The sequence below is a fragment of the Monocercomonoides exilis genome (genome assembly GCF_001643675.1).
Source record: "Monocercomonoides exilis strain PA203 chromosome Unknown scaffold12-1864167, whole genome shotgun sequence".
Classification (NCBI taxonomy): Eukaryota; Preaxostyla; order Oxymonadida; family Polymastigidae; genus Monocercomonoides; species Monocercomonoides exilis.
In genome coordinates, this window is record NW_027150557.1 from 1,439,382 (window position 1) to 1,459,978 (window position 20,597).

At 41.9% G+C, this 20,597-nt stretch overlaps 7 protein-coding genes across 7 annotated transcripts; 5 read left to right on the top strand and 2 right to left on the bottom strand.

The window, feature by feature from the left end:
• Positions 1-506: 506 nt before the first annotated feature.
• Positions 507-4,816, bottom strand: MONOS_5671 (malonyl-CoA:pyruvate transcarboxylase; the record flags this gene model as incomplete). Its single annotated transcript, XM_067875841.1, has 2 exons — positions 507-4,588; positions 4,655-4,816. The coding sequence occupies 2 exons, from the start codon at positions 4,814-4,816 to the stop codon at positions 767-769; spliced, it is 3,984 nt and encodes a 1,327-aa protein (XP_067731341.1). The 3' UTR covers positions 507-766.
• Positions 4,817-4,855: 39 nt separating this feature from the next.
• Positions 4,856-6,880, top strand: MONOS_5672 (actin-related protein 4). Its single transcript, XM_067875842.1, has 4 exons — positions 4,856-5,008; positions 5,067-5,183; positions 5,271-6,246; positions 6,358-6,880. The coding sequence occupies exons 2-4, from the start codon at positions 5,067-5,069 to the stop codon at positions 6,765-6,767; spliced, it is 1,503 nt and encodes a 500-aa protein (XP_067731342.1). The 5' UTR covers positions 4,856-5,008; the 3' UTR covers positions 6,768-6,880.
• A 24-nt stretch (positions 6,881-6,904) lies between these two features.
• MONOS_5673 (uncharacterized protein) lies at positions 6,905-8,175 on the top strand. The gene has a single exon (XM_067875843.1). It carries the CDS (start codon positions 6,958-6,960, stop codon positions 7,978-7,980), a length of 1,023 nt encoding a protein of 340 aa, XP_067731343.1. The 5' UTR covers positions 6,905-6,957; the 3' UTR covers positions 7,981-8,175.
• An 89-nt stretch (positions 8,176-8,264) lies between these two features.
• MONOS_5674 (uncharacterized protein) lies at positions 8,265-9,403 on the top strand. The gene is made up of 4 exons (XM_067875844.1): positions 8,265-8,609; positions 8,669-8,773; positions 8,832-8,976; positions 9,074-9,403. The coding sequence occupies exons 1-4, from the start codon at positions 8,302-8,304 to the stop codon at positions 9,308-9,310; spliced, it is 795 nt and encodes a 264-aa protein (XP_067731344.1). The 5' UTR covers positions 8,265-8,301; the 3' UTR covers positions 9,311-9,403.
• Positions 9,404-9,462: 59 nt separating this feature from the next.
• Positions 9,463-10,676, top strand: MONOS_5675 (putative ER lumen protein-retaining receptor A). The gene is made up of 4 exons (XM_067875845.1): positions 9,463-9,546; positions 9,640-9,696; positions 9,822-9,923; positions 9,983-10,676. Exons 1-4 carry the CDS (start codon positions 9,504-9,506, stop codon positions 10,381-10,383), a joined length of 603 nt encoding a protein of 200 aa, XP_067731345.1. The 5' UTR covers positions 9,463-9,503; the 3' UTR covers positions 10,384-10,676.
• On the bottom strand, positions 10,670-14,948 carry MONOS_5676 (Vps53A, component of GARP and EARP complexes). Its single transcript, XM_067875846.1, has 10 exons — positions 14,667-14,948; positions 14,458-14,608; positions 14,334-14,404; positions 14,150-14,271; positions 13,979-14,071; positions 13,758-13,898; positions 12,537-13,619; positions 11,679-12,347; positions 11,252-11,399; positions 10,670-11,050 (listed from the first exon to the last, which is right to left on the bottom strand). Exons 1-10 carry the CDS (start codon positions 14,898-14,900, stop codon positions 10,988-10,990), a joined length of 2,775 nt encoding a protein of 924 aa, XP_067731346.1. The 5' UTR covers positions 14,901-14,948; the 3' UTR covers positions 10,670-10,987.
• Positions 14,949-15,064: 116 nt separating this feature from the next.
• MONOS_5677 (Adaptor protein complex 3 (AP-3), beta subunit) lies at positions 15,065-19,646 on the top strand. The gene is made up of 3 exons (XM_067875847.1): positions 15,065-15,137; positions 15,206-16,363; positions 16,478-19,646. Exons 1-3 carry the CDS (start codon positions 15,090-15,092, stop codon positions 19,439-19,441), a joined length of 4,170 nt encoding a protein of 1,389 aa, XP_067731347.1. The 5' UTR covers positions 15,065-15,089; the 3' UTR covers positions 19,442-19,646.
• Positions 19,647-20,597: the final 951 nt, after the last annotated feature.

A 20,597-nucleotide genomic window follows, 5' to 3' on the forward strand; every position in this document is an offset into this window, starting at 1 on the left:
ACTTCCAGTAACTTCATCAAATGTATATACAAATACATATGACATTGTCGCATCTTCAGTGAGAGCTTCTGCTAAGCCTCTTGTTGAGTTGACATCGCATTTTCTTGTTGAACCAGTAATTCCAGATGGAGCACTAATAACAACGATACGCGAATTAAGAGCTTCAGAAAAACAGGCATGAACGCTAAATCCAAATGACGTACATGCAACATTATCTGGAGGAACAATTGTTGTTGCGTAATTAAAGCTAGGCTGCTCCTCTTGATAATAATAAAGATGAACACATCCTTTTCCATTATTACTCCCATCTTCAAATATTAATAAAAATAAAACTATTAATTGAACAAGTTATTAACTAATGTCAGGCATACGATCACTAACAGCAATCCAATAATAAGATAAGAACTGTAGATTATCCCCAAATGAAACACTTGGAAAGTCAGCTGGTGGAGAAATATTCCATGTTACAGTCTCGCTAAAAACATTCATTATGACAAATAATAGAATTTCCATGCATATACTTAACATATTTTTTGTTAGAAAATGAAGAATTTGTCAAAATGAAAAGATAAAACAAAATTATGAGTGATTTTGATCATTTGTAATGATAACACCCTTCAATGAACTGTAAAGAGAAAGAAAGCCCACAAATAAATACAAGTTATCGTTGTGAAGAGTAATAATTTAATTAAGAATCCAGAATACTTATATACAATAGGATGTTAAGAGGATTATAAATATATAAATTTGTATTACATATCACTAATTAAATCTGAACGATTTTGAAAAGAAGAGTGTTGACGAGCACTTTGTTGCCAGTCTTCACAAACACGCCCATCACTTTCCCGTCAAACGGCGCCTCCAGCATCACGTCCATCTTCATTGCTGTGATCTTCCCAATCACCTGCCCTTTCTTCACCGCATCTCCAACTGCCACCTTCACCTCGCTCACAATCCCTGGCATCGGCGCTGCAAACTGTGTCTTGTCCTTCAAGTCTGCTTTTGTCCCCACAACAGCTGCCTCCAACTTTGCCTCTGTCTTCACCACAAACTCCACCCCGTTCACTTTGATGATCACCTTCCGTGTGGAGTCTGCATCGATCGGCGAGATGCGCTTCAGCTCCACATTCAGCTCAATCGTCTCTCCACTCTTCACATCACTCTCTGTTGATGAGGATGAGGATGAGGATGAAGCAGATGATGATGAAGGTGCCAATGAAAGAGCAGCCTTCAGATCCTCGTCGATTCTCTCTGCCGGCAGACGGATGACTGCCTGCTGCCCAACCTCCATCCCGTAGAAGAACAGCGGCGTCGGCACAAACGTCGCCATCGTCCCGAACTGCTCCACAAACTTCAGATACCCCTCAAACACAGGCGGGTACATGATGTGCGAGATCACGTCCCTGTCCGTCGGCTCTCTCTTCAGCCGCTCCCGCAGCATCTCCCGAAGCTTCCCAAAGTCGATCGGCGGCAGCGCCTCTTCTGCCCCGCGCACCTTCTCTCCTTTCAGCACTCGCTCTCTCAGCGCCAGGAACTCCGGCGACAGCTTGTACGGCTCCTTCCAGTGGTGCGGATACCCCAGATTCCCCTTGAACAGCCCCTTCACAGACTCCGGGTACGTGATGTCGATCTTCCCCTCCATCACGTCCTTCGTCGTCAGCCCCTTCCCCAGCAGGAACAGCGCCAGGTCCCCCACACATTTCGACGACGGAGTCACTTTGATCAGATTCCCCAGCATCTTGTTGCAGTCTCTGTACATGTCGAGTGCTTGATCCCACTTGTCCCAGATGTTCAGCGCCTTGCTCTGCGACAGCAGGTTCGTGTACTGCCCCCCGGGGATCTCGTGCTCATACACACGCGCAGTCGACGCCAGCTGCCCGCTCTCCAGATGCCGGTAATACGACCGCACCACTCCGAAGTAGCTCGCCAGCGGCTCAACCGCTCGGAACGGGATCAGCGCTGGCCGTGGCGACCGCTCTGTCGCTGCCAGAAACGCATTCAGTGACGGCTGCGACGTCAGGTCAGACATCGACGACACTGCCAGGTCGACGATCTCGCACCCGTGCTGCGCCATCATCAGGCACGTCGCCAGCGCATTCCCCGACGTGTTGTGCGTGTGGAAGTGCACCGGCAGGCTCGTCGCACCCCGCAGCGTCTTCATAAACGCCTCCGCATTCTGCGGCTTCAGCAGCCCCGCCATGTCTTTGATCCCCAGGATGTGTGCCCCGATCCCCTCAATCGACTTCGCCAGCGACGCATAGTACTCCAGCGTGTACACCTTCTCCTTCGGATCATTGAAGTCCCCCGTGTAGCAGATGCACACCTCTGCAATCTTGTTCGCCTTGATCACCGCACGCGTCGCCGACTTCATCTTCTCCACGTCGTTGAAGCAGTCGAAGATCCGGAACACATCGATCCCTGCCTCCGCTGCCACCCGGCAGAACTCCTCCACCGCGTTGTCGGGGTAGTTCGTGTAGCCCACCACGTTGCTCCCTCTCAGCAGCGCCTGGAAGCACACATTCGGAATCCGCTTCCGCAGCTCCCGCACTCTTTCCCACGGGTCTTCCTTCAGAAACCGCAGCGCCACGTCGAACGTCGCCCCGCCCCACATCTCCAGCGAGAACGCGTTGTTCATCACTTTGCTCATCTCCTCTGCTGCCCCCACCATGTCGCTTGTCCGCATCCGCGTGGCCAGCAGCGACTGATGCGCATCTCTCAGTGTGGTGTCTGTGATCAGCACACGCTTCTCCCGGTGCGCCATAATCCACTCCTTCACTGCGCCCGGCCCCTTCGCATCCAGAATCGCCTTCGCATTCTCCTTCGTCAGCGCCTTCTGCTCTGCTGTGAGTGTCTCGTTGTATTCTGCCAGCGCCGCCGTCGACTTCTCGCACGGCAGCACAGGCAGCTTCTGGAACGCCACCGACTGCCCTGTCTTGAACTGCGACTGAGGCGCATTCATAATCAGGTCGCACAAATACTTCACAAACTTCGGCGCTTCCAGCGATGCTTTGCGCGCAGGACGCTCAACCGCTGGCTTTCCTGCCTCTTCCTCCTTCAGCTGCGCAATCACTGCCGGGTCCACCTTCAGAAACGGCCCCATCTTCCGGAAGCGATTGTAGCGGTGCTCCACAAGCTCATTCTGGCTCATCCCATCGTACTTCTCCAGCTCTGTCCACAGCCACGCCACCAGACGCTTCTTCAGCTGCGGATATTCCTCGTATGTCTCTCTCGCCCTGCCCAGATCCTCCTCTTCCCAGATGATCCCGTCGATCGCCCCTTTCTCCAGCAGCTGGTCTGCGTAGATCTGCTGCACCTTCGCCAGCTCCGCCACATCCTTCGGGAACTGCTCTGCTTTGTGCGCCTCGTCCTTGTACCGCCCCAGAATCGACGCTGCCCCTTCAGGCGAGATCGCCCCGTACCACGCAGACGAGCACATCGCCACGCTGTTCCCCATCCCCAGCCCAAGCGCCCCGCCGCTCCCGCCTTCGCCCAGCACACACGTCAGCAGAGGCACCTTCAGCGATGACATCCGCTGCAGATTCGACGCAATCGCCTCGCTCTGCCCGTCTGTCTCTGCTGAGAACGACGGCTCTGCCCCGACTGTGTCCACCAGCGTCACACACGGCAGCCCAAACTCCTCCGCCAGGTCAAACAGCCGCCGCGCTGTTCGGTAGCCGTGTGGCGTGGCCATCCCATACCCCATCGACGCAAACTCTCCTTGTGTGTGTGCCTTGAATGTTCCAATCACAACAACGGTTCTACCACAGTGGCACATCTTCTTCTCTTCCTTCTCTTCCTTCTCTTCTTTTTCTTCCTCGCCTTTCTTGCAGCAGCACTCGCAGCACACTGGAAGGCGGGCAAGTCCGCCGTGGATGCACGAATCAGTCCCTATTTTGCCATCTCCGTTCAGCTCCACATAATCCTCAAGCACATTGAAGCAGATGTCTTGTGCTTGCACACGGTCAAGCATCCTCCCGCGGTTGTGGTCCTTCTGCTCAATAACCCTTTTTGTCGTGAACTGCTCCTCTTCGCTCAGCGCCGGGAGCTCCTTTGGCTTCACCTCCTTGTTCGGGAAAACAAGCAGGCTGAATATTTGCTCAGCAAGCTTGATGGCTTCTTCCTCCGAGTCCACAAGAAGGTCGAGCTGTCCGTGCTCGTACAAAAATTGTGCCGACTGGAATGCAGGTGGGCACGCTTTGTCGTATTGGTTTTGCTTTTGGTTGTACATTGTGTTCAGAATAACGCCTGGCCCAGCAAACCCGATTCTTGTTCCCTTGATACCGATTCGCACGTCTGCCTGCATCGCATATGACGCGCTCACACCGCCGTATGTGGGGTCTTCAAAAACGGTGATGAATGGGAGTCCTGCCTTTTTGTGTGCAGCTGCTGCAACCGAGACTTTTGCCATCATCATCAGCGCAACTGTTCCTTCTTGCATCCGGACGCCCCCTGATCTTGTCGAAATCACAATCCCAAGCCTGTTTGCTGTTGCATACTCAAATGCAAGTGTCAGCTTTTCTCCTTCTGCGCACCCCAGCGAGCCTCCAAACACTTTGAAATCCATGTCTGCCCGCACATATTTCAGACCCTAACGCACAAGCATTCGCATAAGCATGCAAAAACGTTATGATTCAACAAAAGACTGCTTTCATACCTCGTGCTCCACAACAAACGCTCGAACACCGCAAAGTGTTTCTGTTTTCGCTATCTCTGTCTTTAATGCTGCCTCATAGGGCTTTGCACCAAACGAAAACTTCAGAAAATCAGTCGATGCAATGTCCTCAAAAATTGGTTTCTTTATCACTTCTGCTGTCATAGCCGATCAAATATTCAGGTGATCAACGTTCCCTTATTCATAAAAACCAGAAAAATTGCAAAGACATCGAAAACATATTAGTAAGACAGTTGCATTAACAAATTATATAATTTCTCACATAATTGAATTTTTCGTTATTAATATAATTGTGGTTTCCAGAAAAATCGAATATTACCATTGCATTTTGAAGAAGTGTGAAATTTTATCACTCACAAACAGATTTTGGATTTTGAAATATTTTGAATAATAGATGAAAAATCAAAAAAGCAATATGATTGAGACAGGTGCGGTGATGATTGATGTAGGAAGTTACACAACAAAAATCGGTAATTGTGGAGATATTTCACCGAAATTTATAATTCCATCTGTGTGTCATTTAACATATATTTATTATTATAAATTCTTTTTTTCTCTATTACGAAAAAATTTTTGAAATTCAACATCTTCATAAAAGTGTTCTGGAATTAAAGGCAAACGAGAAATTGATGCTTCAAAAGAAAATACAACGGAAACAGCAAAATCTATAACCTCTCAAAGGGACAGGTTGCAAGATTTCGTCTTTTGCCACGAAAATTTGACATATCCACATCAACAAATGGATATTATTTGGGCAATGGAAAATGGAAGCATCAAAAATTGGGACGTGTACGAATCGCTTTTGCGATATGGCATTTATCATAGTCACGCTTTAAATTTTGAGGATCTCGAGAGGCATCCTGTGATTATTTCAGAAACTCCATGGAATAAAGGACAGTCTCGAATGAAACAAATGGAAATATTGTTTGAATCGCTAGGAACGAAAATGGGTTTTATTGCACGAGCATCGTCACTTGCTGCATTTTCTGCTGGAAGGCCAACAGGAATGGTTCTCGATATCGGACATCATTCAACAAGCATTTCACCTGTTGTTGATGGCTTTACCCTTACGAGAAATGTTGAACGTTCTGCAATTGGAGGAGAAATGCTTTCAAAGGCACTTACAAAATGGCTCGAAGCGAATGATATTGAAATTGATCCATTTTATGATCGAAAAGGTGGGGATAACACGAAAGGAAAGACTGGAACAATGCACTCTTCATCATCAGCTACTCCTTCATCATCTTCTGCATCCGCATCTTCCAACCAACCGTTGAACCAACTTCATGACTTATCACAATTCACAAAATCATATCTCACATATCAGACATCATCCACAATCGAAGCTATAAAGGAATCAACAATATCACTGAAGCCATTGCCAATAGACCCAACAACACTGGCAGATTGCGAAATTCCCTATGAATTACCAGACGGACAGGTGATTGACATCAACAAAGGAGCTTATCTTGTTAGTGAGACATTGTGGAACCCTTCGTGTTGGGTCTCGTTTGCTGAGTATACAATGAAAAGCGGCATATCTGGTACTCCAGATACATTCGGTTCAGGTGCAGGTTAGCAATTGAATCATTAATCAATTTTATTTATTTAATGTTTTTATTTCTATTTTTTAATATATTTAATATGTTTATCACTATTATTGTTGTTTATTTATTTATTTTCAGCCTCTGCCACTCCTCAGACATCACTTTCCTTTTCGCCAACGAAGCTTCTTTCGTCTATCGAGGAAATAGGTCTATCCAAGAGCAAAAGTGTCACCTCAACACTCATATCCTGCTTTGAGAATGTCGACCCGACAATCCGAAGGGAATTGTGGGGCAATCTGCTTGTGGTGGGCGGAGGGTCGTGTGTGAAGGGCTTTTCTGAGAGGTTTGTGCAAGAAGTCGATACACACGCCCCTGCCTCTGTGAGAGTGAAGGTCATTGCATCTACCATCCTCGAGGAAAGAAAAGTCGCTACGTGGATCGGGGGATCGCTGTTGGGCTCTCTTGAAAGCTTTACTCAGAAATGGGTGTCAAAGGCAGAGTATGACGAAGTTGGTCCATCAATAGTTGAAAAGAAATGCTTATGTTGATGCGTTCATTTCATCTTCTTTCACATTTCAGAAAAGCACTTCGCCACTTCTTTTAAAATTTTGGATTTTGATTCTATAAATGTAATATTCATATGACTATTAATATAAATAAATTTTTTTTGATTTTTCGACCCATTATGATTGCTTTCTTTGTGTGATCTGATCAAATTTTTATTTGAACTTGTTTGTCATGAGCACAGAAAAAATTATTCCAGTTGTCCTTCTTTGCGCACTTCCAGCAAGCGGGAAAAGCGAATCAAGAGCGTTTTTGCGTTCACTACCTGTGGAAAAGTCACGAGCAGAGTTCAAAATTGGTTTCCCAACAATTCAGCTTGATGACTATCCTTATGTTGAAATGATGAAATTCTTTGATGCTGAGTTGGAGAAGCAAGGCCAGACAAGACCTTTTTATTACAGCGAGCTTTACACCTTCAAGAATCCATATGTTTGGGGTGTTCTTGTTGAAATGTTGAATGAAGATTATCATGACGTTATTAACAAGCGTACAATCGAGACAACTACTCCAACAAAATGGATGCTCGAACGTCTTGATCGTATTTCTGCTTCAAGAGGGTTACCAAAGCCTTTCGAAAACTATTCCGCTGATGTTATCGCTAAACTCTGTGCTCGCTTTGATGATCATTGTGGCCGTTTTCTCAAGGAGAAGAATGACTATGCAAAGTCATACTCACCAGAACGTACAATCATCATCGAATTTGCACGTGGTGGAGGATGTGGTGCTGAGCGGTATCCTGACTTCTTCCCACTTCCAGAGCCTTTTGGTTATCAGTACTCTCTCAAGCAATTTTGCCCAGAAATTCTTTCTGTGTGCGCAATGTTGTATATTTACGTTACACCTGCACAAAGCTTTGAGAAGAATTTGTCTCGTGCTCCTCCTGTTGGGTGGACTGGATCGACTGATATCTTCCATTGCGTTCCAGATGTTGTTATGCACTGTGATTATGGCTGCGATGATTTTATGTATTTGCTCAAGCAAAGCGATAAGGACAACACACTTAAAGTACCAGGAAAAGACGGAAAGACTTATTACATTCCGGCTGGTATTTTCGACAACAGAGAAGATCTGACAACATTCTGCAGAGGAGATGTGTCAACATGGCCAAAGGATAGTGTAGAAAAAATCTATGCTGCAATGACAAAAGCTTTCCAGGGTCTTCTGCAGCAATATAAAGTTATTCATCCAGAAATGTAATTGCTCTCAGCATTGTTAAGAGTGAATTTAATCATTTGCCCATATATTTCTTACAATAAAAATTAGTGCACGCACCGATTTTGTTTGTATGTTTTTTATGATATATGTAAGAGCGTTTATCCTGTCAATACTTTATTTTTATCTTTTCATGAACTTTTTATACAAATTAAAACAAAGCACCAACTGAGTTCAATATATTTTCAAAATTTTTTTCTATATAATTGATTTTAATGTCTGCGGATGAGCTATTTGTTTATCCAAAGCATTCCCACTATAATTTTCATTTTTTCTTGAAAGATTTATCATAAATTTTTTGAGGAAATGAATCAACCAATAACTGGAAATCAGAGTTCCGATAGTCAGCTTTATAGCGGGGGTTACGGACAGCTTGGAAATGCGAATGAAATTGCTCAACAACAAAGTTTTGGCGGAATCGGAACATCAACTGCTCCAGTCTCAAATTCATCAAATAAAAATCTGAATAAAGATAAAATTATGCAGATATTATCATTGGTTATGATGATATGGATGCTTATCACTTCTACCTTGTTTTTTACTCACGGAACGTTAGCTTTGATTTTTTATCGTGATCATCTATTCGCGACTCTATTGCTTGCTTTTATTCTTCCGTATGTACATTCTAGTATTTTTTCACTCTTTGAAGACATATTTTGTATAAAAAAATTAGAATCGGAAGTCTCATATTATTTGTTTCATGCTTCAACATAAAAAGGATTTACAAAGCCTTTCCATTTTTGATGACGAGGTTCCATCGAACTACATTTTCAATACTGTTTGCCAATATTTATACAATTTATGAACCTTTCTTTCTTTATTTTTTTCTTTTAAAGACTCACTTTTATTGCAGCTGATGTTCATGTACCAATAGCACCAATTTTAACACCATTTTGCGCATTTTGGGGTTTGGGGAGCGCAATTTTCCAATATGTGTTTTTGTGTATTGTTAAAAGTCCTGAAGAAAAACAGAGATTTGATGTGTGCATTTATAAAAAAATATTTTTTTGAAAATCGCTTTCTGTTACAAAAAATTTATCTTTTGTTCCTTGTTTAATTATTATTTAACAATTTATAGGACTATAGACTGGAGATATTCTCAAAATTGGAGCTTGTGAAAGAGCCTTTTACAATTCAACAGCCAGCAGCACATGCATCATCAGAGATTCCACAACAATCTAATGCTTTTTCATTTTCTCAGCCAAATGAAACATTTGGAAATAGTGGATATTCTCAACCATTCACTTCATCACCAAGTTATGATATTTCTTCATCAAATGCAGCTCAAGGTGGATATGAAAGGCCATCATTTTAATTCTGTAAAATGTTATTTCTCTTTTTAATTAATTTTTTAAAGATTTTTATTGACAATTATGAAAATGAATAAACTGAGATTTTCTCGATTTTTTCATTTTCTGTTATGGCTGTGAGAATGATCTCGGATCGAATAAAAGATGATGTTCAATATCTTTCGTCTCGCTGCAGATTTTTGCCATCTTACATCAAGAATGCTTTTGTTGTATCAAATATATAAAAGGAAGTCGGCCGATGGTTTTATTTTTTTGTTTTACTAATGGAGATTACAAATCTAATAATTTGAAATTTTTTGCATATGATGCAAAACTTCTTTTTTAATTTGTTCAGGCATTTCATTAAAAACGCAAATCATGTATTTGATTGTGTTTTTGACACGATATCTTGGTTTGAATTTGCCATTTTTCAAGATAATATTTTTTATGAATATTCTTTATTCAATAACTTCCCTGTCTTTACATTATATTTGCATTTTGCATGCGCTTATATGCTTATTCTTTTATCTGCAAAAGATCTTTTTTGGAATCATGCTTATTTGTACAACACCATCTTCAAGATTCTTTACATTGCAACAACCATGATAACTGTTTACCTAATCGCAATAAAATTTAAAAGTTTGAATTTTTGTTGAAGAGCTTTCATATGTGTATATTGAATTTTGATTAAACTTCAGAAACATACAGAAAAGAATTAGACCGATTCCCATTTCAATATCTTCTTCTTGGAGCATTCATTCTTTGCTTTATATTCAATTCAAATCATAAAAAGTGGTTTGAATATGTATATGCCTTCTCATTATATGTAGAATCGGTGTCAATTATACCTCAGCTTGTGCTGCTTGTCGAACAAAGTGAAGTATCAAATCTTACAAGTTATTATATTCTATTTCTTGGTGCATATCGGGGATTATATATCTTGAATTGGATTGTGAGAATAATTACTGAAAGGCATTATAAGGCATGGATTTCATGGGTTTGCGGAATAATTCAAACAGTTTTGTATGCAGATTTCTTCTACGAATTCTTCAAAGCTAAAAAAATGGGGAAGAAGATGGAATTGCCAATACCAGAATAAGTCAAATATTCGTTTAAACCTTAATGTTACAACAACACTTGTTTTCATTGAACTGAAATTCACCGTGAAGATAGAGAACTCAAATTTTTTGTTTTTTTTCGTGATTAATTTGACACAAGGAGAAAATAAAAGAAAATATTTATACAAATATTTTTCACTCAAGTTCAATCTCTTTTTTTTTTTCTTTTTGCTGCCTTTAACTGCACTTCGCTTGTATATTTTTATTGATTGCATATCAGTTTATGCGTTTTAACCCATTATAACGACAATTAACATTTTGTTTTGAAGAAAAACTATTCGACTTGAAGCGAGTGAAATAACACAATCAAGGAAATTAGGAGTAATCCAACATGCTCACGAGTTTTAGAGCATGCTGGAGCTAATTTCAGAAAACAAAAAAACAAAAACAGATATAATTTTGAAATGTGGAAAAAAATGAACTTAAAGGAATTTGAAAAAAATCACAAGAATGATTGCAATGTAACAACTCGAATAGGAAGATAGATTTTAAGAGATGAATAAGAATACGATGACGAATTAGGGAAACGTGAAAGATGAAGCAAGAAATATTTAAGTGTTAGTGATGTGTTGAAGGAGATAAACGTTATGTTTTCTTCATTTCAGCAAATTGATCAAAAATCATTTGTCTTTCTTCTCGTTTCAGTTGCTAAAAATTCAATCGCACAAGCATCGAGAATATTAACATACATAATAATTAAAATCAGATGAAAAAGAAGAGTTGAAAGAGGATAATAGAAAGGCAGAGCGATTAAGAAAAAAAAAGAGAGAGAGAATGTTTAAAATACAATAATTTTTCAATAAATTATTAATTTATCATTGAGCATTCAAAAAAAAACAATAATCACACCTTCAATTCGCATATGCGTGTGAGTGTGTCTTTTGTCCCGTCTGGGAAGTATGCCAAAAATGTCTGCACCAGACAGTCTGTTGGCGTGGTGACAAGCTGATACGTCGTCTTCGTCTTCGAGAAGCCTTCACGAATCTTCGCTTTGTAACTGCACCATCCAGAATATGTCGAGAGAAGAGAAGATTCAGACAGAAAATGAGTTATCAATCAATAATTTAAAAAAAAAAAGGTATAAAAATTTACAAAGTTATCCAATAAAATATACAGTTAATGAAAGAAAATAAAATTCTTTTTCATGTTTGTAATTTTTACCCCTCTCACAAAATCATTCAGTATTCTTCCTTCCTTTCTCTCTCTCTCTCTCTCTCTTTCTTTCTTTCTTTCTTTGTCTTTCTCTCTCTTTCTCTCTCATTCTATCTCAACATACGCCAAATCCGCCGATTTTCCGAGGCTGTCAGGCAGATTAATCAGAATCGACTGGATGTTCTCCAAGTCCACCATCACCTGCGACACCGACACCTGGTTGAGCTTCTTGATTTTGCTGAGTATCTGCACAAGCCTGTTGATGAAGTGGCCCACAAACACGCCCAAAAACCTTCTCCACCGCAAGTCATACAGCGTCGCTGCGCTCTTCGCAAACACGACAGGCAGCAGCTGCGCCAGCTGGTGCACAAACGGCGACTCCGACGAGGCAGACGAGGAAGCTCCTGAAGAAGACGCGGCAGCTGATGAGTCAGTGAGCTTCGAGATGACACTCGGGATGGTTGCGATCAGGTCATCCACAGCAGATAAACAGAAGTACGCCAGCCCCTCTTGCCCGACGGAGATGATTTTCGACGCCTTGTCCAGCGGTGCGGTCGCATTCAGCATCTCTGCGAACTGCGGCTGGATGTTCTTGGCGATCGTCTGGATGAGCTGCTCCGTCGTCTCGTAGCAGTACATCCCTGTGTTGATGATCACACACGTCAGTTCTTCTTCCTCCTCAGTCAGCTTCACCAGGTCGTGCTGGTACGGCATCAGAATCGGGCCTGCTGATGACACAGACGCAGAAGAGGCAGAGTTGGAGGTGGTTGTCTGGAGAAGTCGTTGGATTGCTCTGGAAATTGTTGATAATCATCGTAAAAGTTAATTAAAAAAAAGAAAAAAGAAAAAAGAAAAGAAAAAAAAAAAAAAAGAGAGAGAGAGAGAGAGAATTTTTATTGAATAATGAGAAATCAATTGATTACAAATGCATGTAAGTTAGATTTTTATTTAAAAAAATGCAATTCTTAATAGAAGCACAGACCTTGGGTATTTCGCATAGATGTTGTCGAGATACGAGCACAAGTGCAGCATAAACACCAGAGAGATATCTGACATCGTCTTCTCCCTCGACAGCGACTTTGTGCGTGAGTAGCTCGTTTTGATCCTCTTGAACAGCTTCGCCGCGCTCGCCAGCACTGTCCCTTCTTCGTCCTTGGCTGTCTCTGAAGAAGACGACACCTCAGTCACCAGCTGCATCAGCTCTTTGTCTTCCTGCTGCACAAACAGGTTCAGATACGGCAGGAACGACGACGACAGCACTCCCTTGAATGAAGGCGCAAATGGCTCAATCACCTGCTCCCCTGCTTTCTTCGCCCGCTCTGTCCGCGCCAGTCTGGCCAGGCGCTTCTCCTCCATCTCCTTCTTCCGCTGCTGCATCAGCGCCTTCTCCTTCCTTTTCTGATACTTCCGCCTCACTTGCTCCGCTGTGGTGGCGGGCGCATTCATGTCGATGCTGTCTTCGGACTCTTCCTCTTCGTTCTCTTCTTCCCCACCTGCCCCTCCTCCTCCCATTCCTCCTCCTCCGTCTCGCATCGCATCCAGCTTCACCATCACACGCGCCTGCTCCATCCTGTTCTTCCATTTGTTCTCAGCCTCCTCTTCTTCATCACCACTCCCTCTTCCTTTCCTCTTCTCCTTCCCTTCTTTCCCCTTTCTGCTGTCCTTCTTTTTCTTCTTCCGCCGAAACCTGCTTTTGCCTGCCAGCGCTGCAAAGTGGCCGTCATCGTCGTCTGAAAACGACCCTTCGTCCGAATCTTCCTCTCCTTCGTCATTCATCTCGTCGTCGTCGTCAAATCCCTGGTTGTCCTCGTCGCTCTCCAGCTGTATCAGAATAGACTTCATGTAGATGTCCAGGTCCTCCTCAAACTCCAGCGTCGTCAGCAGCACTTTCACCAGGACGGCGATGTCCAGCCCTGCCCCGTCGCCGCCTCCGCCTCGCCCGTCGCTCCCGTCTGGCCCGCCAGCCCGGTGGAGCACGAGATCCAGGTCTTTCTTCGTCTTCTGGCAGAACTCCCACGCAAGATGCGCTGGGATGCACCACAGCGGGGGAAACACGGCTTTGTGTCTGGGTTTTGGAAGGATTGATGATTTAAATAAGAATTTAAAGAGATTTTTATTTTTTTGAATGGCAAAGCGAATGGAATTATTTTTGTATATTTTTTGATTGATTTTATATGAATAAATATAAACGGGGTTTTCAAACCTGTCAACAACTCTGATTGTCTTTTTCAGCCACACGTATCTTTCAGGCACATGCCGAAGATCGTTCTTCGAACCGCCTGTAAGATAGTCTTTTCCGTAACTCCTCAAAAGATCCTCACATAAAGAATTAGTAATATCCATCCTATTTATTAGGTTTAACAAAATATTGGCATACAAAATATAAGTTATGAAAAATCGTTTTGCATAAAAAAATAAGCACACCTTGTGGACTCTCCAAGGAGCGTTGCGCAATTAAAAGCTCCCCTCATTCTCTTTTCTTCTGATTCTTCTGTGATTTCATCCCAATCTCTAACACTAAAAAAAAAAAGATAAAAATTTACCAAATGAAATAAGTGTTATATTGAAAAGTATGAAAAAGAAGTCTGAGTGCACCTTCTAATAGATCCTACGATATTTCTCTCAAGCTGTCTCAAAACATCAGTCGAGTCATCAACAAGAGCTGTTATTTGCGGGATTCTGAACTGTTTGAAAAATGAAATTAATGATTTCATTTGCTAAAAATAAATATTGTTTTTAATATTAAAATATATAGACGATATAAATTACAAATGTTTACCTTTAATTGCTCTGGAAGATCCTCATATTGCTGTTTTTCAACAAGTTCTCGAAAAACTTCAAGACCGGTAACTATATTCAAATGGTTTTCTTAACAAAAATAACAAAGCAATGAAAGGCAATACCGAGCATTTGCAGTTTCTTAAAAGCAGATATAGAGTTTGCAAGACTCTTTTTTTCAAAATCCAATTGACTGATTTCTACACAAATGCTTTGAACCATTGTCTCCGATTCCTCGCTTTTCGTTTTTATATCTTGTATTTTTTGCCTTAAGTCCTATGTTATGAAAGCATATTCGGTGAACAAAAATTACTATAATAAACTGAATAAATACATCAATTGCAGTGTGTGCTCTTTCTAATTGTTCTTTTCCCTTTGAGCGAGACAGAGATTGTTTTCTCACAGCTTCCGACATCTCGCTGTCAAGTTGGGATATTTTCTCACGCAGAGCACGAGATACTTTATCAATTTCACTCAAACTTTCTTCAGAAGGAAAAATGCTGTTGACAAAGGCAATGGCATCAAAGTCGTCATTATCAAGGGCAGCCCATGTTACAGATGTTTCCATTCTGCCCTTATCTGCGAAACGACAAAGTTTGTTAAAAAATCTAATAAAAATATGGGCTGAAATATTTTGTTGCATCTTTCAATTTATTGTTATTTTTAAAGAAACAAAGTCAATTAATTGAAATGAATGATTTTCGAAAATTATCATGATCAAAAATAACCATTAATTGTTAAAATCGTTAAAGATCGAATGTCTGGTCTGGATAATCCATACTATGCTGATTTCACACCAGCAAAGGTATTCTTAATATAATTCATTAATTTAGCTAAATAACTCACTTATTAACTCTTTTAATGTTTCGTTAGATAAGTGAAATCAAATATCTTCTTGATTCGCTCGAGCCAAACAAAATGTTCGAAGCTTTGAAAAGATTATGCGCATTCACCGTTAAAGGATTCGATGTATCACCTGTTTTCCCTCAAGTTGTGAAGGCAATTTTAACTCCATCGTTGGATGTCAAACGACTTATTTATCAATTCATCGTTATGAACAGTCGAAAGTCACCTGATTTGTGCTTGCTGACTGTTGACAAACTTCACAAAGATGCAACTGAAAGCGATAATCCGTTGATCAGAGGACTTGCTTTAAGGACACTTTCATCTCTTAATGTGCCAGAAATTATCCAGGTTTTATCTCATGATATTTCAAAAGGAGCAACAGACGGTTCTCCATATGTTCGCAAAGCTGCAGCATTTGCAATTCCAAAGTTGGTCAAGCTCGAGCCATCAATGAGAGAGACAATGATTGAACTTATTGGAACAATGCTTAAAGACCAGAGTACAGTTGTCCTTGGACCCGTAATTTTTGCATTCAATTCTGTGTGTCCAACAGAATTTAGATTACTTCACTCAAACTTCCGAAGAATTGTATTGTTGTTGGTCGATTTTGATGAATGGTCTCAGATCTTGACTCTTAACGTTCTTTTGAATTATGCACGAAATCAATTCCTGTCACCTTTCGGAGATTCCAAAGAGAAAAAAGAAAAGAAAGAAAAAGATGATGAAAAGGCCGAATCAGAAACCGAAGAAGATGAATTTGAATCATTTATGATGAGAAAAGACCCTCTTCCTTCAACTGGTGGATTTTTGAAGGGGAAAATGAGCTCTATGATTGATGAAGATTTGCGCTACATCATCCAAAACATAAGCCCTCTCTTGCAATCTGCCAACAGCGGAGTTGTGCTGTCTGTGGTAACCTTCATGTTTTATTGCGCACCCGAGCAGGAATTCCTGCCTGCAGCCCGTGCAGCCACAAGACTGATTTTCGGAGGTACTCCATCAGCTGATGTTGCACTGCGCTCAGTGGCAGCTATGGCTGTCCAGAGACCCAGCCTGTTCTCATCGGTCTACAAGGAGTTCTTCTTGTTCTCAGACTACACAACTTACGGAAAGCTGATGAGATTGACGATCTTGTCGCATATTGCAAATGAGTCGAATGCAAGACATATTCTGCGTGAAATGCAAGTTTGTCATGTTTATTCTATTTAAAACAAATATTTATCTATATTTTGTGTTCATTTATCTATCTATTCAAAAATTCAATAAATCACCTTTGTGTTAAACAAATGAAACAAACAGTCATATGTGCACTTCTCAGACAAAGCTGTTGTGTGTGCAGCGATTGAGGCCATCACAAGGATTGCTCTGCTTGTGCCATCTGTCCGTCTGCAGTGCATGAAAGGCTGTGTGGGACTGCTCAGAAGCACTCACCCCGAAGTGGTTGGAGCAGCTGTTATCTGTGTCAGGAATCTCATCCAGTCGCAGATGGCGAATTTGGCTACAAGAAAGAGAAGACTCAGAGAAAAGAAGGAGAAGAAGCAGAAGAAGAAGGAATCAGGCGATGCTTCTGGCGATGAAAGCAACGATGATAAGGACGATTCAGACAAGAAAGACCAAAGCGATTCAGAAGAAGACACCAAAAAGAAGGACAAGAAGGGCAAAGGCAAAGGATGGTATGATTCCCTGTTTGACAGCATGGGTGGAGGCTCCAAAGGATTCTATGGCAGTGGCGAAGAAGGTGATGACGACGATGAAGGATCAGTTGCTGAGCAGGAGAAGGAGATCAAAAAGGTTATGATCAACTTGGCGAAAATGCTGAAGGATATTACAACTCCCACAGCACGTGCCTCAATCATCTGGCTGATTGGTCACTATGCTCATCTTATTCCTCACCATGCACCAGACTCCCTCCGTCTTCTCATTTCGTCCTTCTGCCAAGAGGAAGACGAAGTTAAGCTGCAAATCCTCACTTTTGCTGCCAAAATGTTCCTGCATGCCAATCCACCTGAGACAGACGATGATTCTGATGCTGGCTCTTCTTCTTCTTCTTCTTCTTCTTCAAGCCTTTCAGGATCAGCCTCAACAGAACCATTGTTCAAGGCGTCTGTGTGCGATGTGATTGACAAGCTGTTCCTGCAGGTGTGCAACTACGCCCGCTTCGACCGCAGCACCGACATCAGAGAGCGCTCTCGCTTCTATCGCGTGCTGCTCCCTTCGTCTGCAGGCTCTGACCAGCTGAAGGAGGAGCTGCGCCGTTCACTTCTGTCTGACAGGCCGAAGCCGTCTGCCTCCACAAACGAGGACATGTCACTCACTAAGTTCACTGTGGGTTCGATGTCGCATGTGCTGGGCATGCCAATCAAAGGATACACACCTCTGGAAGACTTCCCAGAGACTGTTGATGAAGAAGCCAGGAAGCTCAGACAGCCACCTGTGCCAGCTGCGATTGAGGTGAAGAGGGGAGATCACCACAAACACAGAGGACGCAAGTCTCGCTCAGACAAGTCAGACGGTGGTGACTGGCTGGCCTCTGACTCTGAAAGCTCTTCTGATGGCTCTTCGACTTCTCGTTCACGCCGATCAAGCCGCTCTTCATCGAGATCGTCTTCCCGTTCCACACGCCGTTCGTCTGCTTCTTCGCGGTCGTCTGGTTCTCGCTCTCGCTCTCGTTCAAGCAGCCGCTCAGCTTCTGCTTCATCACGAAGCCCATCCCGCTCGCCTTCTGCATCATCCAGAAGCTCTCGTTCCAGAAGCAGATCTTCTTCACGTTCATCGTCGCGCTCCCAATCGCGTTCGGTGTCGCGTGCCCGCTCCAATTCTCGCTCGCCGTCTTCTTCCCGGTCTCCTTCACGCTCTGTCTCACGCTCCAATTCTCGCTCTCGCTCTCGTTCAGATTCTGGTTCCAGATCCAGATCCAGATCGAATTCTCGATCGAACTCGAATTCTTCGTCGAGGTCGCCATCCACTTCAGAATACAACAGACGAAAAAGAGGTGGGAAGGACGATACAAAAGGAAAGAGTGGCAAAGGAGGTGACAGAAGTCGTAGAAGTGTGAGTTCTTCGAATGATGAGTCTTCTCGTTCACCAAGTGCATCAAGGAGAGGGAAAAGAAGAGACAAAGACAGAAAGCCAGAGAAAGAGACAGAAAAGGACGGAAAGAAGAAGAAAGCACAGAAGGACAGCGGAGCTGATGATTTCTTGGAGCAGCTGAAATCTCTTTCGATGGGTTCTGCCACTTCTTCTTCTTCTTCTCAAAATTCGACTTCTCCATTTGCATCATCATCTTCTACACCTTCTTCATCATCCTCTTCTTCTCTTTCTGTTGATTCGTCATTTGTTTCATTTGTTACAGCTGAAGATCCTCTTTCCAACTACTTCTCATCAGTCTGCACTCCTCTTTTGTCATCAACATCCTCCGCTGGAACTCCTTCTATGTTCCATCGCCTGACTGCCTCCATTTCGCCATCAACAAAAGACTTCTCAGCTGAAGTGACATTTATCCGCAAGCAATCCTTGATTGACCCCACGATGATCACCACACGCCTGTTCTTCAAGAACAACACCAGCGAGACAATTGACTCAATCACGATGCTTCCGCTGCAGCCGAGCAAATCGGGAGAGCCACAGCGCAATGCTCGCCCGTTCACCCAGCTGATGCTGCTGGCTCCATCGGCTGTGATGGACACAGCACTGAACGTAGACTTTGACGACTCGCCGTCCCAGTTCTCGTTTGAGATTGAGGTGAAAGGACAGAAATACACTCTCACATTCTCACCACCTTCTGGAGAGCTCTGCAAACCACTCACCTTGGACGAGGCCAGCTTCAACAAAGAAAAGGAGAAGATGGGTGGATTGATGGAGTCATCAACAAAGTTTGCACTTCCTGCGAATCTTGATGAAGAGGAAGGAGAGAAGAAAGGCGGATATGACGATGAAGATGATGAGGAAGAGAAGTTGGAGGCAGAGAGACAGAAGAGAAGTGGCATAACTGTGTCTCCAGTGTTGAGGCATGTGCTGAAGGCTGTTGCATCCACTGTGAATGTTGCACTTGTGCCTCTTCCTTCCATGTCTGCATCCTCACAACGTATTTCTGATCCTTCTAGTGCGACATTTTGCTTTGCAGGTGCTTTCGTGAAAGGCGGATCAAAGATTCTTGTGAGAGTGGATATGGCAAAGAAGACTCTTCATGTATATGCTGAAGACATTATGATTGGAGGCTCTGTTAACGATGAAATCGCACAAAAATTGAAGAGAAAGCTTTAATTGCCCTGAAATTATCTTTTTAACTAATCATTTTAGGGTGTTAAAAGTCATTCAATTCAAATGTAATTTTCATTTAAAAGTTCTCACTTGACATTCTTTCTTTTTGTTTTTTAGCTTTTTAATATTTTTGTTAAAAGAGCGTTTGTTATCTTTAATGATTATTTTTTTGTTTTCCACGAGATAAAAAAAATTAAGGATATTAAAACTAATACCAAAATATTTTCAAGAAGACGCTTGTTGGAAAAAATGAAAATCAACTTTTTTTGATTGTTTCACACTAACTTTAAATTTTTGAATTATTCATTATTCTAAACAAAATTCAATATTTAATTATTTGTGAATTCGGTGACATATTTTGAAACAATTTTATTCTGTCAAATTGTTTCTATTTAAAATATTTCTTAGGAGTATTTGTATATTGTAATGAAGTGGTGATAACTTTCAAAAAAATCATCTCTCCCTCTCCCTCCCTCTCTCTCTCTTTCTCTTTCTCTCTCTTTCTCTTTCTCTCTCTCTCTCCCTCCCTCTCTCTCTCTCTCTCTCTCTCTCTCTCTCTCTCTCTCTCTCTCTCTCTCTCTCTCTCTCTCTCTCTCTCTCATGTTTTTCCCACAACAAGCACTGGTTTTTCGTGGAATTGAAAAGAACTTCACATTTCAAAAATAAATATGCTTTCGAATACAATAAATTTTCTTTTCTTCCAATTCACCGAAAAAAAATATGATTTCAAAAATTATCACACATGTGTTTTCTGTTTTGTTATTGTATATAAACTTTGATTGATATGAACAACAAATGACGCTTTCAAATTATTTATTATTTTTATTTTATATTTTTTTGTTAATTTTGTGAAAAAGCAGTCAATTGGAAAACAGGCATTATTCGAACAAAAATTGAAAGTTGACCAGAATAATAGCATAAGAAGAACAGGATATTTCAAATATTCTAAGTTTTTTGAAAAATAAATATAAAATGATATAAAAGAGTACAAAGAAGTTTGATTTTGAAAAAAATGATTCTCAAATAATAGATTGAACACATAATAACGGACATCACAAAAAATACCTTTCAAGATCGATTTCTCAATAACTTCAAAAAGAATATTTCTGATAATATTCCTCAAAATACACCTTATCCATGCAAACTCATTTTGTATTCC

Coding starts and splice junctions, on each gene's coding strand:
- MONOS_5674 (XM_067875844.1), top strand. CDS start 8,302: ATGAATCAACCAATAACTGGAAATCAGAGTTCCGATAGTCAGCTTTAT. Junction 8,610..8,668: donor TTGCTTGCTTTTATTCTTCC/GTATGTACATTC, acceptor TAAAAAAATTAG/AATCGGAAGTCTCATATTAT. Junction 8,774..8,831: donor CGAACTACATTTTCAATACT/GTTTGCCAATAT, acceptor TTTCTTTTAAAG/ACTCACTTTTATTGCAGCTG.
- MONOS_5677 (XM_067875847.1), top strand. CDS start 15,090: ATGTCTGGTCTGGATAATCCATACTATGCTGATTTCACACCAGCAAAG. Junction 15,138..15,205: donor CTGATTTCACACCAGCAAAG/GTATTCTTAATA, acceptor ATGTTTCGTTAG/ATAAGTGAAATCAAATATCT. Junction 16,364..16,477: donor ATATTCTGCGTGAAATGCAA/GTTTGTCATGTT, acceptor TGAAACAAACAG/TCATATGTGCACTTCTCAGA.
- MONOS_5672 (XM_067875842.1), top strand. CDS start 5,067: ATGAAAAATCAAAAAAGCAATATGATTGAGACAGGTGCGGTGATGATT. Junction 5,184..5,270: donor CGAAATTTATAATTCCATCT/GTGTGTCATTTA, acceptor TCTTCATAAAAG/TGTTCTGGAATTAAAGGCAA. Junction 6,247..6,357: donor TACATTCGGTTCAGGTGCAG/GTTAGCAATTGA, acceptor ATTTATTTTCAG/CCTCTGCCACTCCTCAGACA.
- MONOS_5673 (XM_067875843.1), top strand. CDS start 6,958: ATGAGCACAGAAAAAATTATTCCAGTTGTCCTTCTTTGCGCACTTCCA.
- MONOS_5676 (XM_067875846.1), bottom strand. CDS start 14,900: ATGGAAACATCTGTAACATGGGCTGCCCTTGATAATGACGACTTTGAT. Junction 12,348..12,536: donor ATCTATGCGAAATACCCAAG/GTCTGTGCTTCT, acceptor AACAATTTCCAG/AGCAATCCAACGACTTCTCC. Junction 11,400..11,678: donor GGAAAATCGGCGGATTTGGC/GTATGTTGAGAT, acceptor TGGATGGTGCAG/TTACAAAGCGAAGATTCGTG.
- MONOS_5675 (XM_067875845.1), top strand. CDS start 9,504: ATGCTTTTGTTGTATCAAATATATAAAAGGAAGTCGGCCGATG. Junction 9,697..9,821: donor GTTTTTGACACGATATCTTG/GTTTGAATTTGC, acceptor TATCTGCAAAAG/ATCTTTTTTGGAATCATGCT. Junction 9,924..9,982: donor AATCGCAATAAAATTTAAAA/GTTTGAATTTTT, acceptor ATTAAACTTCAG/AAACATACAGAAAAGAATTA.